This window comes from Peromyscus leucopus, chromosome 4 (genome assembly GCF_004664715.2).
Source record: "Peromyscus leucopus breed LL Stock chromosome 4, UCI_PerLeu_2.1, whole genome shotgun sequence".
In the NCBI taxonomy this organism is placed as follows: Eukaryota; Metazoa; Chordata; class Mammalia; order Rodentia; family Cricetidae; genus Peromyscus; species Peromyscus leucopus.
In genome coordinates, this window is record NC_051066.1 from 8,030,006 (window position 1) to 8,047,974 (window position 17,969).

The 17,969-nt window shown below is 53.3% G+C and overlaps 1 protein-coding gene across 3 annotated transcripts in view; it reads right to left on the reverse strand.

The window, feature by feature from the left end:
* Positions 1-17,969, reverse strand: part of Hmcn2 (hemicentin 2) — a 152,571-nt gene that overhangs the window by 105,718 nt on the left and 28,884 nt on the right. For all 3 annotated transcript variants that reach the window (XM_028884655.1, XM_037204583.1, XM_037204584.1), the window contains exons 5-15: positions 17,135-17,306; positions 16,336-16,442; positions 15,474-15,594; positions 12,971-13,234; positions 9,739-9,883; positions 9,208-9,329; positions 7,036-7,308; positions 6,040-6,181; positions 5,611-5,738; positions 5,181-5,294; positions 4,181-4,330 (exon numbers count right to left, since the gene is read on the reverse strand). In XM_028884655.1, coding sequence (XP_028740488.1) covers positions 4,181-4,330; positions 5,181-5,294; positions 5,611-5,738; positions 6,040-6,181; positions 7,036-7,308; positions 9,208-9,329; positions 9,739-9,883; positions 12,971-13,234; positions 15,474-15,594; positions 16,336-16,442; positions 17,135-17,306 — 1,738 coding nt within the window. The remainder of the gene's footprint in view (positions 1-4,180; positions 4,331-5,180; positions 5,295-5,610; positions 5,739-6,039; positions 6,182-7,035; positions 7,309-9,207; positions 9,330-9,738; positions 9,884-12,970; positions 13,235-15,473; positions 15,595-16,335; positions 16,443-17,134; positions 17,307-17,969) is intronic.

Below are 17,969 nucleotides of genomic sequence, written 5' to 3' on the forward strand. Positions count from 1 at the left end.
CCTGAACGGAGCACAAAAGGTGTGGATTTCCCCAGTCCTTACTCCGGGCACCCCAGACTCTAGTCTCAGGAAGCTGATGGAGAAGGCTTTTCCCGTGAGGACATTGCTGCCTTCACTGGGAGCGGAAGAAGAGTCAAGCTATTCCCCTGCCCCCATGGAAACTCCAACTCCAGTCCACCCGGACCCAGATCTGGCCCCAACCCAGACAGTCCCAAAGCCGTCCACCCGGGAGGTCCAGGCTTTCAATAACAGAGTGGATCTAGAGCCGAGGGAAAGCGGTTCCTCTTTCTTCTCCAAAACTGCCCGCCATCTTCAGATAACATTGAACTTCCTCCCTGGCCTTGGGATAACATTAAAGGGAGACACTTTCACAACTTGGAAAATTACCACAAGACTCAAGACTGTGAGCCAGCTTCAGACGGGGCCCTTCTTCACCCGGCCCGAGGCCACCCAAATGCAGAACCTAGCTCAGAGCTCTGGTTCCCAGAGATCGAGTCCCCCTCCCACATGTAGCCCCTGGCCTGGGTCCCCTGAAACCTGCTGTGCAGTGTGGACCACCGTGGGGACCAACTACAGCCTCCTCCATAAGCCCACTCTGTCCAGTGGGTCCTCCACCCGCTTCCCTCCTCAGCTCTGCCCTTGATGCCTCCAAGTTCTTCCTATCTCACTCCAGGCCTGCTGAGGGGTAGCTCACACCAGCTCAGCTCCCAAATATGGGGGCAGAGGTGGCACTGGACACCATCTAAGCAACTGCCAGGAGAAAATGCTTTCAGAAACACCATTTCACTAATAGCCGTGAAGTCCAAAGGTGGCACCACAAATCCCCTGTCGTGTGTGAGGAAACTCAGGGTCAGAGAGAGTAAGGACGCCACCCAAGGTCAGTGAGAGCTGGGCTCGGAGCTCAGGTCCGGCAGGTGCGGAGGCCCGGGCAGCCTCCTAGGTGCCGCTTAAGGACCCCACCGTGGTTGTGTGAGTAGCGGCCACCTCTTCTGTCTTCTTGCAGGGGTCAGTCACAGAGATGCTGCCATAGGCCGCACACAGAAAACTGCCACGCGATGGCCAGGTGCCCATCCTTTCCCTTCCTTACCCAGAACTCCCCAGTTAAGGTGAGACCCCAGAACCCGGTGTTGTGTCACAGCTGAAGCTTCCCTAGTTGGGCTTCTCAATGGGCAAATGGTGGCTGTGTCAGATATGGTGGGTCAGGGTGGGGCCTCTCTCGGGGCCTGGTCAGTGTGTTCAGATTGCTCTGTCTTCTGGCCTCACTTCCACACATGACCCTCTGTAAGAGCCCAGGCAGGGACCCTGTGGTCACTTCACCTCCATCTCATTCTCTGGGAATGTCTCTCCACCTTGGCCTTGAGCATATGCTGGGGCAAAAGGGTCAGAAGTGAGGGGGGCAAGCACAGACAATCCACCTTGGCCTTGAGCATGTGCTGGGGCAAAAGGGTCAGAAGTGAGGGGGCCAAGCACAGGCAACAGTCAGGTAACTCGGGACCCGACTTAGTGTGGTCGTGCACACCCTCCTTTCCAATAATGCACTTGGGGGCGGGTGGGGGAGACTGGCTGCTATTCTAGAGGACCCAGGCTCAATTCCAGTATCCACATGGTAGCTTACAACTATTCGTTCCTCCAGTTCCAGGGCACCCGATCCCCTCTTCTGGCCTCTGTGGGCATCAGGCATACACTTGGTCCACACACATACATGCAGGCAAAATACCCATACACACATAAAATAAAATAAGTAAGTGTACAGACATTTTTAAATGATGCACACGGCGCCTCGCTCCCTCGCCTGCATGCATTACTGTGTTACATGCACGCACACCCCTGCAAACCAGGCACCTCTACAGCAGTCTACAAGTGCACCACTCTCTCCCCTTGCAACCATCACCAACAGTTTCTATCCAAACACGTTCACAGTTGTGTCTGGGGATGGGGTGGTAGAGGGCCAGTCCAGCCTGGACCAGTTCTGGGCACATGTTCAGTAAAGCAAAACTGTGCCCTCAGGTAAACTTTTGAGGAGAATACCCTATTTGCCACCTTATGCCTATGCATAACTGGCCATGCAAATGATTAAAATCAGATGCATTATGGGAAGGGACACACGCAGTAGGAAAATAATTGTATGACCTAATCTGTCAATCAAAACAGAACTACACTTTCCCCCTGAGTAGCCAAGCTCCTTTTCTTGAACCTCCTGAAAGGAAGCCTCGAACAGTCACAGGACGCCCTGAACACCCACTAACTCTCTTGCAGGATATTTTGGTCATTTCCATTGCTTTGTCCTTAATAAAGTTTCCTTGGTGTTTCTGCAAACCTGTGTGAACTTATGCTTCAATTCCTTGATGAAACCGAGAACCTAGAGATACTCCACCCTGGCCCTGGCTGGTGATAAGAGAAACTCAAGGTCATCTTCACTACACAGTGAGTTTGAGGTCAGCCTGGACCACATGAGATCCAGTCTCAAATAACCAACAACAGTGGTGTGGATAGCGGAGTTCAGCACACAAGACTCGGGAATGGATGCTGGCACGAAGGGGCACACTAGCTCTCTGGGGAGTTGCCCACCTTCTAGAGTCCTTGTCAGCCTGCCGGGTGGGCACAGGAGCCAGCCACCCAAGCATGCTGGTTTAGCTGTCTATAGGAGCATGAGTCTCCCATGGTCTCCTTTAGTCTGTCGAGGTCCCTCCTCCGCCCCCCATAGCAAGGCCCTGTCACAATCATCCTGCCACACAGAGGGCAAAGTGGGGATCTCAGGGACAAGGCACTTAGACAAACAAGTGAGCCAGAACTCTTAGCCGACGAGGGCCATGCCTTCAGGGATGTGACTTGGTGGTGGAGCACTTGCCTAGCCCCAAGATCTGGGTTCCTCTGCCCCAGCCACAGAGAAGGAAGTGTCAGGGCGCTTATAGGTTACTGTACCACTGCAGGTTCCGGCTGGAAAGACGGGCAGGCTGCCTTCTTTCCTGCGTCCTACGGGCTACAAGAAGCCCGTTCCCATAGCAGGAAGCAGGCACAGCACCCACCTGTTCCCAGTATCTGCCAGCTTGGCCAGGACGACCGCACCACAGCTGCTGCCTGGACGGGCAGGAATTTGATTTCCCACCACTCTCACTGCCAGGATGGCTTGCCCACGACCCACAGCTGCCTGATATTCACATCTGCCCCGCCCCGCCCCACCCTGCCTGCCCCCAGGTCCATGTCCGTATTGCCTCCTCCCTCAGAGGTAGGGAGATGGCGCCAAGGTTAACAGCACACTGTCAAAGGAACAGCGGACCATCTGGACCCCAAAGATAAAAGGCTCTGATCAAAGCAACCAGATATGGAGCCAAGGCTAATGCCCACAGCAATGCCATAGGCAGTCTTCTAGAACCTTCCAGGTAAGACAAGGATAGTGTTTCATGTCATGAGCCTCCCTTATCTCATGCACACATATGTCAGAGGCATTTTGCCAAGGAGGAGCTTGGAGTTCAGAGAGAGGAAGGATGTCACACTCACCCTGTTGGTCACTGTCCAGTGCTGACCCTGAACACCAGGGTCAAGGGCTCAGAGCCACAGCTCAGCTCTCAACTCTGTTGTGGCCTTGGGTAAGCTATGTACCTTCTTTGTGTCTCATTTCCCTGTCTATAAAGGGGATACTGATGATCCTCATACCTCCAAGGATTGTGAAGATTAGGAGTATGAGCCTGGAGCATGCTTGGACGGCCAAATAACACAGACACGACAGCTCTTATTTTTATTATTAGACTAAGAAGGCTCTTCATCTGTTTTATGCTACTGAAGGCCAGCCATGGTGGTGACAGCCTAAGTATGAAGGTTCTCCTTTCTATAACCTCTCACTGGGCCCCCAGGACAAAGCCAGGGAGCTCCCCAGGCTGCAGTGACCCATAGCTGCTGGTAGCTACCATTGTCTCCTATTTCCCACCATGCCTCAGTTGGCTTGCCATGAGGAGTTCTACATCAGCCTGGGATATTGGAGACCTTTTCTAAAAATAAAACTCTATTACTTAGCCACAGCCACAAAGCTTTGTCACCGGGCAAGAACTTACACCTGCCCCAGCTCCCTCTGGCTCTCCAAAGCTCTGCAGAGGCAGTCTGTGCTACAGATATCATCTTCCTTGCTAGAGGCAGGCAAGGGGAGGGGGAGAGGGAGGTGTGGGTAGGGCCAATGCACACTCACGTCCAACCACCAGCTGTATTTCAGCAGAGGCATCCCCCAGCTCATTAACAGCCTTGCAGGTATAGAGGCCAGCATCTCTCTCCTGAGCCGCAGGGATTCTCAGTGTCCCAGACTTGGAGCCTTCAGGAGCCAAAATCACTTCCAGACCCCCTAAACCAAAGGTGAAAAGGCATTGGCTGGGACTCTTGGTTGCCCCAGAGATGGGTCTCAGGCTTCCTGACCCAAGGCTCCTATGTCTGCACAGGCCATGACTGGGTGGGTGGAGGTGGTTTCCCCCCAAAGTTATAGCTCCTGGGCTCAGTCCTAAGATGTTTGGGGTACTGAGTCTTTCCTAAGCTCATTTGTTAGGCAGGACTGGGATTCACCCAAACTCTGACGTGGCAAGCTTTTCCTCCAAGGTCTCCACTTCTATGCCCCCTTACTGCCTCACATCTCTCAACCCCAGGTCCCACTGAAGCTAGGATCTGCTTTTAGGGCACAGGAAAAGGTGGGAGGGGCCTGAGTGAAGACATCTCCCTGATGCCTGCCTTCCTGACATCTCTCCTAGGTGCCTGAGGCCCATGTCTTCCCCATCCCCCCATCTTGACACTCTTCTTTGATTAAATTAAAAGTACACTGCACAGTACTTCCCTGCCAGGCATGGGAAGCAGCCTCATCTATCAATTTAGCTCAGCTAGGTATTAGCCCAGGCTTGCTCTAAACACACGTACACACTTGTGTGTGCATGCTTAACCCCCATACAACCCATTTGCAGATAAAGAAACCGAGGTTTAGGGTCCCTGTAGGGGAAAGAAACTTGACCCAGGTCTGACTGGGCACTGGCGGGGCTATGAGGTTGATGGAGTAGGGAGTTCTGGAACCAGCTCGATCTCCTGAGACAATCCTCCCTCCACCCCCACCACTTCCACGTTTGGAGTCCCTGCCTGATGGTGACCTTTCTGGAAACTGTAAGTCTAGGGCCCTGGTGGACATTTCCTAGGCTTCTCCCCATCAAACGTACCTCGATACCAGATGATTCGGGGAGGGGGGACCCCAGACGCCACACACAGTAGCACAGCCTCCTCCCCAACAGCTGTGAGAACCACGGCATTGACAGCAGAAACAGAGGGTGGGTCTGTATGGGCCAGAGGAGGGAACGTGGGGCTGGCTACTCTGAGGCCAGACCTTCCCTAGCTTTGGTGGGGAGAGGTTCCCTTTCCCTTTCCACCTGCCCCACACACCCCCGGCATCCATGTTTATTTCCCTGGCCCCACTACCTAGAACACCAATCCCTTGCATGGGTGTTTTGCGTCTCCCCACCAGACTGTAAGTTCCACGTCAGGAACTGTATGCCCACAGCTGTACCCCAGGGCCTGGGGTATCACAGACACCGGGTGTCCTTGAGCAGGAGGGAGGGAACAGTGTGTCCTGAAATGGCGTGGCCCAAGTACCTGTGTAGTAGAGGGTGACTGTCTCCTCATCCCTGCCGACTTCATTAGCAGCCTGGCAGCTGTAGTTCCCAGCATCCTCTGGGGCTACTCCCCGAATGATGAGGGTTCCTTGGGCATCCACATGGATTCTGGAGTTGTGCCAGAAAAACATGTGATGTATAGTGGCTCCATAGTCACCATTAATATCAAATCAATGTCATTAGTCAATGACAGACACTGGCAGGTTTCTCTCGGTCAGTTATTTTTCACTCACAGGGCTCTTCTTCGAGGTCTGAGCTCCTGGCCACCCAGGCCACGCTGCACTCAGATGACCCCTGGCAGAAGCCAGGCAGATGGCACACCCCTTTTTGAGAAGACCCAGGCTTGGATTCCCTCCCAGCCCTCTGTCCAACTCCTGCCGGGCCCAGACCTCTCATCTCACCCACTCACCTGCTATCCTCTGGCAGAGCGAGGCCCTCACGGCTCCAGGAGATATGGGGCGTGGGGTACCCCGATGCTGAGCAGCTGACCCTCACCTCCACACCCTGGGAGAAGCGCTGGGATCTGGCATTGATGTTGACTTGAGGGGCCTCTGTGGATGAGAAGAGCCCATCTGACGAGCCTGGGTTCCCCACACTGGCCCTGACTGACCCTCGGCCACAGCAGGGACAGCAGTGGAGAGGACACATAGGCCCCAGAGCCAGAGTCCCCAGGTGGTATCCCTGGAGGTGGGGGGGGCACTGATCTAGTACCTACTAGAGCTTCCCAGTCTGAAACTCTCATGATCTGGACAGCTGTCTTGAGCCTGGCACCCCTGGAGTTCTCGGGCACCCAGTAGGTGCCAGGGTTGGGGGCAGTACATCTCTGTAACCATGAAGTGAAACCCATGGCATGCCCTAAAACTAACCCCAAAATTGATTCCTTTAATTGGGCACTCTCAGTCCACAGACCCAGTGAGGTTCAAGCCAGTCTCCCACCCAAATTCCCTAAAAAGGCACATGTACCCACTTCCATGCCAAGGAAGACATAACTAATCAATCTCTGTCCTGTAGAGCCCAGGACAGGTCCTCTCAACACACTCCCAGTACCAATGGGAGCTGCTGCTTCAATAAAGAGCACTTGCTGAGTTGCTGGGGTTTTGCATTTGGTGGACTGGCACCCCAGGGAGGAGAGTCTTGGGGAGATTGAAGCCACATTGCATCCTGAAACTCCTACACAGATGCCTTTTTCTCTGCCTCCTCTACCATCATCCAGCCACTACCCCACAATCTGTGCCCAGGCACATCTGATCTCTGAGTTCTCACCCTGCCCCAGCCCTAATATGATGAACCTCCAATAGTGAACATGAGACAGAATCTCCAAAGGTTCCCAGGCTAAGCAGGGGGGGAGAGCTTAGGGTGTCCCCAGTAAACACTAGGGGACCAGCAAGAGTGGGAGGGGCCTCACCTCGAACCAGGAGCCAGGTGGATGCCCTTGAGACCCCATTCGCATTGCTGGCCACACACTGGTACTGCCCTCCATCACTGGGGACGATGCTGCCGACCTCCAAAGACAGGTCATGCAGCTGGGTGACTCGGCCTGCTGTGGCTGGTAAAGCTCGCCAGTCCCGGACCCACGTCAGGTTGTAAGGAGCGTCCCCTAGGACTTGGCAGGACAGGATGGCGGTCTCCCCAGGGGACACAGTCACGTTGGGGCCAGGGACCAGCTGTGGTGGAGGGTCTGCAAGGACAGTGGTACAGGAAGGACTGAGGAGCTGGGGTAGGGAGCAGCTGTGCCCTGTGACTCGGGACACGTCAGCCAGCAGAGCACTCAGCCTGCATCTGCTCTCCATTTGGGGATGCCTGGCCCCTGGGGAGATTGCGTGTCCCCCATCACACTCTCCCCAGGGTGCTATCAAACCCTGGAGCTCTCTCTCCACAGCATGGATGTGTTCACAAGCCACAGCCAATGCACATTCAACAAGACCTTCTCAGATCTTCACACCCTCCCAGCCAAATGTCTCAGCCAGGAAGAGACCAGCCAGGAGAGAAACTGTGGGAACATCTCTGTCCTTCAGCGGGGTGGCCTATGAGCAGCCGAGACAGACATAAGGCCACAAAGGAAATACTGCTAAGTCTGTTTTTGGGAGCCAAGCCACCAAAACAACAAGATCAGAGACCACCCACCGGAAGAGCAGGACCAACAGGCCACATGCACCTACAAGAGATGACAATGTCCCGGTGTGCACGGTGGCAGTGCCTGGGAACCCCACACTTGGGAAGCCGGGGCAGGAAAACTAGCCTGCTTCACAGGTCCAGTTTCACCATAGCCCGGACTTCCTAGTGAGACTTTGTCTCAATTACAAAAGCAAAGAAAAATACAATGCTTTGAAAGTGCTTAGAAGTGACATTTGGGGACAAACAGGGAAACTGGATACAGAGAAAATTAAGCAGTACTGAAATATCCATTTGTGTGTGTGTGTGTGTGTGTGTGTGTGTGTGTGTGTGTGTGTGTGTGTGTTTTGAGACTACATCTCCCTCTGTAGCCCTGATGGACCTGGAACTCTTGTAGCCCAGGCTGACTTCAAACTACTCAGCCTCCTAGGGCCTGGATCACAGGTGCAGCATTATAGCCATCTCTGGTCAGGAGAACTCAGTTTTTCAGGGTGACATTTTTTAGGGATATTATCGAAACGCCAAGGTAGTTATAATTTAGTTTAATGTAGCTCGGCTAGTGTGCCCAATACCAGTACACGACAGACCAGCTCCCTGGTCCCGCCCTCCTTCCTGCTCATCATTTATAAAACGTTGAGCCTCCCCTGTGCTGAGTGGCTCAGACTGACTCGCTGTCAGGTTGCAGAATCAGTTGCTGAAATCTCCTGTAGTCTCACTCCCCAAAAAATGTCTGAAAAGGCATTTTTGGTAAAATGTTTGCTGAGCAAGCATCAGAATCCGGGTTCAGATACCTAGCAGTCCCATAAAATCCAGGTGTGGCAGCACACATCTGTAACCCCAGCACAAGGGAGTGGAGATGGGGAGATCCCCAGGATTCATTGTCCCTGACCAGCCTGAAATTAGCAAGCTTTTCCAAGCTCCATGAGAGATCCTGGCTCAGCCTCTGGTCCCTGCACACATGTGCACAGGACAGTGCCCCTGCAAACACACATGCATATACTACACAAAGGAGCTCATCAAATGCTAGATTGGAGGGATTGCAGATGGCTTTGATGTCCTGGTAATGTTTTACTATCTTTGTGCCAGGGGCCATTACATTGCCTTTCCTTTCTTCACTACAAGACAGTTTGGGTTTCTAACTTAAATGAGGAGATCCAGTCTCATTCTGGGACTGCCTATGACATCTCCAGTGCTCTAGAGCTCAGTGGTCACATTGCGGCAGGGAGTACCATCACCCTGAGAGGACACCAGGCATGGGACTGACATCAGGCAGGGCAACTGACACCTGAAAGCCCCAAGTGGGGTCAGTGAGCAGGTGGTAACACGGATAGCCATGCTCTGAGTGAGAGACTGTCCCTAGCTGCCCGCAGGTTAGCACCCTGTGCCCCAAGGATGGAGAGTGGCTGGGAGGAAACCCCGAGGGGAGGGAAGGAGTGAAGTATGCACACAGATAGAAGGGATAGACCTGTGATGACAATCTGGGCGCTGGCTTGTCCTGTCCCGGCTCTGCTGACTGCTACGCACTGGTACATGCCTTCCTCAGCCTTGGAGGCCCGTGGGATCTCCCAGCTGCTGTTCCCTGACCCCCTGCAAAAACAGCAGGCAGTGTGGTCACTCTGACCCCAGCCAGGGTCTCCCAGCCTCAGCGGGGGCTCAGGCCCCCAAATCCTGCACAGAGGGAACCCCAAATCCTCACTAAGGCTCAGTAGGAAGATCCAGGAAAATTCCACAGCAGCCTGTGTGAGCTGAGCCCATGCCTTGACTTCTCTGAACTCTGGACTCCCATCCTAAGGAAGGGTCTAGGGGGTCCCCCCACTCCTGACCTCCACTTCTGGGCCCACTCATAGATAGGACTCACCCTCCCCATCCCACACCAGGCTGACCAGTATGACGTTTAAACTGAGCCTGATTCTCTCTCCTGCCGCCCTCTTTTGAGATCTGTCCAGGGCACAGGGGCCCCAGGGCCGGGGACAATTGCTGGTCATCAGCCACTCACTGAAAGTGCCGCTCCTCGCCCAGCCTCACTCCATCTCGCTGCAGCTGCAGCCGGAAGGGGAGGGTGCTATACACAGAACAGGACACCAGCAGGGGCTGCTGTAGAAAACCGTGGATCCTGGGGGCCATGCTGACCAGCGGCACACCTGCAGGCAAGCACAAGGCTCAGAGCTCTGCCCTACCATCACAGAGCCTACCTCCAGCAGCTCAGTCACACAGAGGCCCTTAGGAATAAATAAGAGGCAGAAGCCAGCGCAGAGACAACGTGTGGTCCCATTCAATGTCAACCACGGCAGGTAACTTACCTCTCTGAACCTCAGTTTCCACCTCTGTAAAATGGGAGTGACCCCTCCAAAGTTCAGGGAACATCAGAGAAAAGAATGTATGAGCCAGAGAAAGTGGGGAAATGATGTCCAATGCTGACTTCCAGGCACGACATGACCACTGTACTCAAACACACAAGATCTGCACTATACTGAGCCTGTCAGCATCCTGTCATGGGGTGGAGAAGGCCTTGTGGGACCCCCTCCTCTGGGAGGACACGTAGTTAATGGTCAGTGGATGAGGAGGAGGCATTTTCTTCAGCTGTACAGACATTAGTAAAATGCCCACGTTCCTGTAAACAAACCCTCACTCGAGTTCCTGTAAGCAACCCCAAGGACATCATCAGGTTATCCAAAAAAGACCTAAAGCCAAAGAGGAAGTAGTTGGGAGGGGCTAATGGGAGTGGGGAGAGGGCAAGAGATGGAAATGATGGGGTGATCAAACTACATGATATACATGTATGAAATGACACAATGAAACCCAGTAATACATATTACTAATAAATGCATGATAAGAAAAAAAATTTAGAGTATTGAGCATAGGTTAAGAGATTGTAAACCAAATTAGTTTCAAGATGGACTCTATTTGGTATCATCAATAAGATGCTGTAAAAATGGGGGTGGTGATGGCCCTGTTATGAGGAGCTGGCAACAACTGTTAGTGGACAGTGCCCCACAACCTCACATGGCTTCTGAGGAAGGCAGTTAGCAGACCGGCCTGCGGGGACCAGCTCTGATCAGACCCTGGCCACTGTGTGGGTGGGGCTATGCCATGGGTTCTTCTTTGAGGGGTTCAGCTCACCCATGTTTGTCCAGAGGGAACGCTTTCCAGTGAGAAAGCAAGCACAGTGGAAAGATGGCTGTAAATGTGACATTCGTGGCATTTTTGAGATAAAGCGAGGAGCTTCAAGGGAACTCTCTCACTTGTGATGAGTCCCTGGGGACCCCTGTTGGACACTACTGGCCTCCTCACCTGACCCTTGTCTCGGGAGGAACAGTCTCTTTCCCTGTTGGAGTTATTTTCAGAGGCCTCTGAGAAAGTCCCCAGCAGGGTCAGCTGCAGCCCATGCTGGCAAGTGCTCAGCCCATGCGGCTGTCTTCTTTGCATCCCAGCCAGAGGGGACAGGAGCCCAGTAAGATGCTCCAGGGGTGAGACAATGCACCAGACCGCTTCAGAGGCCAGGCTGGGGGTGGGGAGCATGGTGGGTGACATCATGCCCTGGGCTGCCTGCCACATCCCCAGGGAGAGGGGTGTCAGACTTCCAGCCACGTCCTCAGCTGTGTGTGCAGCCACTACTCACCCCCACAATCTGGAAGTCTCTCCCAGACAACTTGGTTACCCCTCTTTTGAGCAGAAAGGGCCCAGGCATCCCAGACCTACCACACACCTTCAAACCCAGAGCCAACCTGTTCTGAGACAAATCCCAGCCTCCTCAGCTCTGAAAAGTAGGGAGGCAAAAAAAATCCTGGCCCATCCCTCCATGATCCCATTGGAGTAGCGATAGAGACCAAAGCCCACAACTGCACCCCAAGTTCCTGGTTCCATCTGAGAGGACAGAGGAGATGAGACGGGTCTCCAGTGATGAAATCTCTCTAGAAAGCTTCCCCTCAGGCTGTAAAGGCAAAGCAGAGAGGCCTGGGAATAGCAGCATGGTGTGGAAGCCCAGATGCCCAGAGACCAGGAGTCAGGAAGAAAGAAGAAGGCGGTGTGGGGAGGGGGAAAGAGGAAGGGACCTCAGCCATGTCTTCGAGAATTGCCCTTGTGTGGACACTGTGGGTAGCCTCAAGAGCTGGCTCTCCCTCCTGTCCTCCCAGCACACTTACTGGAAAGAGATAGGGGGACTGCCCCACAAAGAAGTGTGGAATGCCGTGAGATTTATCTCTGTGGGCTCCTCCAGGCACTTCCAGGGGAAGGGGGACAGGGGGCCTGGGGAGAGCATCAGTGCCCAGCAATGAGGTCAGGTGGACCATGAACCCAGGTGCCCCTGTCAGGAGCAAAGAGGAGCTGGGAAATCCAAGATGTTGTCCTGCCCTAGGAGCTTCCTGCTGTCAGGGCACAGGAACCAGAAAAAGCCACACATGTGGTGACATAATGGCATCAGCAGCTGCTGAGTGTGGTCTCAGGCACCCCTACATAGCTGTACATACTGGATTCTGGAGCCCTTGGAACAACTCCAGCAGATGGGTGAACTCTAGCTCCTATGACTCTAGAAATTCTCAGTGGGAGTGCTCAGTGAAGGGCAGTCCCTCTGTCCCCTTCTAAGTGGGACATGCCATACACCTCAGGACTGCTGCAAGTGTGCATTGGGCCAGTGTTGGCAAGTGCTGGGCCCACACTTCCCTGCACCATGGCTTGCACTTAGCTTTGTGGACCTCAGAATGAATGAATGATGGATGCATGCATGCATGCATGGATGCATGGATGGATGGACAGATAAGAGGATGAAAGGGTAAAATGGTGGGTAGATGGGTAGGGGGATAAAATGATGGATAGATAAGGAGTTGGATGATGGGTAGGTAAATGAATGGATAGATGGCCTATTGGATGGATGTAGCAAAGTAGATGGATGGATGCTTGGATAGATACATGTGAGTAGATAAATGGATGGATAGGTAGATGGATGATAGATAAATTGACGTGAATGTATGGATGAGTGAGCTGCTGCTGAATATATATGTGGGTAGACTAACAAGAGGGTGAATGGGTGGGAGGATGGGCGGGAGGGTATGCAGATGGGAAGGTGGATGAGTAAGTAGATGGATAGCTTTGTTCTAAATCTCCAAGCTGAAGGTGATGTCTGAATCATGTCAGGATTCACCATGACACCTAACAGAGAATGGCTTCTGTCCACAGAAGCTTTCCCAAACTAATCTAGCCAGGAGAGGCTTCCAGAAAGGCACGGCACTCACCTGGGGCAACCCCACTGTAGGAAACTCCAGAGACACGGAGGAGGGGATTTCCCTCGTGGTCTTTGCCCTTCACCTTGAGATAAAAGCGCTCCTTTGGTACATGGAAGGGTGGCCCAGCCCACAGCTGGTGTGTGGACTCATTGGAGAGAAGCTGTGTGGGCAGAGTGAGGAGGGACTTCCCTGAGCTGTGTGAGAGCTCCACAGAGTCAAGGTGACCAGGTGCCTGCAGGCCTGTAGAGTTGATCACCAGGGAGATGGGTACCCCTGCCAAGAGAAAGAGGGGATGAACACCGGGCTCTGGGACTGTGTTTCCGTGAACCAGCCCGCTTGGCCCTCCTTAACCCCCCTGGTCTTCCCTACCTCTCCCTGGGCAAGCTAAGGCTGAAGGTGGGACGAGGAAGAACCCTGGGGCGCTGTCCGTGGTCCTGAAACCCCAATGCCTCTCCACCCTGCCTGGATTAGCGGTATCCCTGCTTCTGCAAACCCAGACCCTGGTGAGCCGGAAGGGATCACGTGTCCCCCACCCCCACCCCTATTTGCCATGGTGTTGGCTGTGATCAGCCCCCCATAGGGACTCTCTCCCAACCTCTCCCAGAAGCACAGAACTGAACTGAGCTTTCACCAATTCCTTAGTTTATTTGGGAGCTTGGGTCAGGTCTCTTCTCCTTTCAGACAGTTACAATGGCTTTTAAAGAAACACTGAGTCTGCACATGGCCAAGGGAAATCCAAGCCTGTAAGTATCAGGTGCAGGCCCATGCTGAGGCATTCAGCCAGTAGTATGAAGAAGCTCCCTGAGGTCAACCACTGGCGTCTAGGGATGGTCTCCTGTAGCTAGCTAATGGCATGTAGTAGCTGCTTGCCCTGGTCCAGGCATCCAATGTTCAGTTAGCCACAGACTCCTCAAGCCCTAACATTCCCAGCATAGAGGCTAAGTTCCAAGTACTGTTAATATTTCCAATTTCTTCCTCCTCCACCCTCTTCTTCATGTTATTCATCCTCCTTGTAGTCCTGGTGATTAAATCAAAGCCTTGTGGACACATAACAAGCATTTTACCACCAAGCTATATCCCTAGCCTTATTTTTTTTAACCATGTCTCTCCCTTTTCAGATGGTTACAATGACTTTTAAAGAAACATCAAGTCTGCATATGGCATAGAAGAGTCTAAACGTAATTCCAGGGAAAGCCAAGCTGAGTACCTGCACACACGGGCCTGTGCACATACACACTAGAGTACATGGGATCAGAGAACAGCTTGTGGGGATTGGTTCTCTCCTTCCACAATGTAGGTCCCAGGGATCACACTCAGGTTTTGAGGCCTTTATCCACTGAAGCAGCTCACTGGTTTCTATTTTAAGTCATGGTCTTGCCAAGTTCCCCAGCAAGCCTTGAGCTTCCAATCCTAACTCTGGCTCGTGGGTAGCTGGGTTATAAGCCTGTGCCACCAGGCCCTGCTTAGAGTGTCTTTCCTCAACTAGCTTGTTGGAAGGGCCTCAGTTTCTCTATTTTCCTCAGCTTCTTTCTGCAAAGAAAACACCAGATGAAGCCTTCAGGCTCATCACACTCCAGTGACGGAACATCACCTCCAATTCAACCCTCTCTCATTCCAGTCTCCACCGCACGATCACCAGGATCCTTTTGATAAGCCAGCAGCTCACTGGCAACTGTGCCTCCTCTGAATTAGCAGAGTCCAGACAAGAAGTCTGAGGAAGCAGGGCTATAGCCATACGGACTTCAATGAGGAAAAAAGAAAAGGCAAAAATGCTCACCTTGTAAGTGTGAGCACCTGAGTTCGACACCCAGAGCCCACGTAGAAAATCTGGGCATAATCCAAGCACTGAGGAGGTAGAGATAGGTGGATTCCTAGTGCTTGAGGGGCAGCTAACCTAGCCTAGCAGTGAAAGACCCGTTTCAAAAAGTAATTGATGATTGGGGACTGGAGAGATGGCTCAGCAGTTAAGAGTTCTGGTTGCTCTTCCAGAGGACCCAGGTTCAATTCCCAGCACCCACACGGCAGCTCACAACTGTCTATAACTCCAGTCCCAGAGGAACCGATGCCCTCTTTTGGCTTCTGTGGGCACTGCATACACATGGTGCACATATATGCAGGCAAAACACCCATACACATAAAATTTAAAAATGAAACAATAATTGGTGGCCAGTACCTGAGGAATAACCCCAGAGGAAGTCCTCTGACCTACACACACACACACACACACACACACACACACACACACACACACACACACCAAACATACTAGAACACATATACACACAGGGAAATAAAAAGGCAGGAGAAACAGTGACTCATCAATAAAAGGGATCCTCAGAACAGGATGGAAGGATGCTCTGAAGGTAAATGTCACCTCCTGGGCTGATGGAAAGGAAGCTGGTTCAGAGTTGGTCTTTCACCCTGTGTCACAATGAGTCACATGGCCAGGCCAGCCCTGGACCTCCCACCATCTCCCAAAGCCAGTACCACCCTCAGTGCCCAGGGCAGGTACCTTGCAAAGGCCACTCGATGGTGTGGTTGAGGTCCAGAGAGGGCTGCATGGAGAAGCCGGCCCGGAAGTTGATGTTGCTGATGCCTGATATTCGCACTGAGTGGCGGCCACTGCTGTACACCTGGAGCAGGTCCCCACCCACATCACCAGAGCGTCAGGCCTCAGGACCTCAGCTCCAGCCCAGCTGCCACTGGCCACAGCTGGAAGAGCCCACACCTGTAGCTGTACCCCCTCATCTTTGTAAACACATGGGCAATGCACCTGCTCTGCAAAGACACAGAACCCAGCTTACCCACTCTCCTGGAGGCTTCTCTTTCTGCTCTCTCCTAACTCCTGCAGGCCCTGCCTGTTCTCCTGCTTGCCTGCCTTCCTACCGCACCTTCCCTGGAGGCATCTCTGGTCTCAAAGACACACAGATCTGGAACATCAGGCGGTCAGCACGGCCCATTCCCCTGCAGCAGCCGCCGCCACAATGCTCTGCACCTCGCAGGTGCCCAGTAAGTGTCTCTTCAGTCAGCAGGAGCCCCACCCCTCCAACAGGCCATGCCTGTCTCTTGCCTGACTTCCAGCATCTTCCAGACAGCAGCCTCCCGCCAGCCCTGTCTCTCTCAGCTCTTTCTCTCAAAGCGACCCTTGCTCCATTTACACTCCCTACCCAGGGCATGGTTCTGAGCCACGTGCCAGTATGGCTGTTCACTGAAGTTTCTTTCTTGACCTTTCTGAATGTCATCCCAAAGCACTCCACTCCCTCACAATCGCAAATCAGGTTGCTGTTCGGCTCGTGACCCTGCTCTCCTGTTGAGAGATCCACATCGCTGCCCACACACCCCAGGCTCTCCACCTGAAAACCCAGTGTCCCTACCTTGATGGCCCACAGGCCAGGGTGCTCAGGCTTAAAGGCTACGACCTTGGCTGAGTCTGGAATGTTGAGGAGCACATTGAGACCTTCATCTGTCTGCAGGACCCTTCCTGGGGAAGCGTCAGATGCCACTCAGTCTCCTATCATTTCCCGGAGCCCCCAGGTTCCCCACCCTGTCTCCAGGAACCCACAGCCCACCAACACTAGCCTCAAGGGTCCTTGAGACTGACAAGAAGACTGTCATCATTTGAAGTCCCCATTGGTCCCCTTCCTTCCAGCTTCTTCACCTGCAGGGACACCTCTCTGCTCCACCTGCTCCCCTCACTCCTCCCTAATTTCTGTATCTTTTCCACTATTGACTCTTTGTAGGGTGTGGGGGTAGGCATGGCATATGTCTGTGGGGGTGTGTGCACATGAGCGTGCACATCACCAAGTAGGACCCAGGGATGAAACTCAGGTCTTCAGCCTTGGCAGCAAGCACCTTTACCTGCTGAGCCCTCTCACTGGCCCATTTTTTCTTTTTTTGAGCTCACTGCACTTGAAGTTCATCCATTTGGCTGGCCAGGGAGCTCAGCGACCCCCTCTCCCCACCCCCCAGTGCTGAGGTTACAGGTATGGCTGCCACCCACAATTTTAACATGGGTCCTGGGTGTCCAGACTGAGGTCCTCATGTTTGTGAGGCAGACACTTCATTGACTGAGCCATCTCCTTGGTCCCCTCCTCCCACGGCCTCTGTTTGTCTCATCCTGGGCTTCCAGCTCAGTCTTGGATCCAAAGATGGGGCTAGCCCAGGAGGACATACCCAGTGGGTCCCGGACTTCAATCTCAGGCCCTGGCCCGCTCAGTGAGATGGTGACCTCCTTCAGGCTGGGGTCGAAAGGGATCCTCCACGTGTGCTCCCCTTCCTCCTCGTGGTCTGCAGACAGCAGATGTACTTTGGAGGCCTGGATGGCTGACTCCACCCACTTTAGCACCTGAGAAAAGTACGGAAGTTGAACTAGTGGATGTGGCCGGGCTTTGACATGTCTGGCCACCGATGCAGCTTTGACCAGCTTCCACTGTGTGCAGAATCCACACACTCCCCGTGGATTTTGGGGTGCCAAATATCTGTTCAGTGTCCAAGGCCACGGACTTGCCACTGTCCTACACTAGGCCCGATTGGCTCTTCTACTCTCTCGGCTTTTACAGCTTCCAGATGATGCCTGTGTGTTGACATCAGGTGACTCGGTGAAGAGAGGAGCAAGCACAGGCTTTTTAAAAATTTTTTCCATTTATTTTACATACCAACCAGTTTCCCCTCCCTCCTCTCTTCCTGTTCCCTCCCCTCACCTCTGTCTATCCCCTCATCCACTCCTCCTCTATCCAGAAAGGGGCAGGCTTCCCATGGGAGTCAACAAAGCATGTCATATCACGTTGAGGCACGACCAAGCTCCTCTCCCTGCATCAAGGCTGGGCAAGGCATTCCTACATGGGGAATAGGTTCCAAAAAGCCAGATGGGCTTCTGTAAGACAAACTGCTGCCTCTCATCTGTCTCTGGCACACATGAGGAAGCCCCTAGTGCATAACAGGCACCTAGGAGATCTGGAGTCTCCATCCTGTGTGGTTCCTGGAGCCACAGGATCCTCACAGGGTCCTG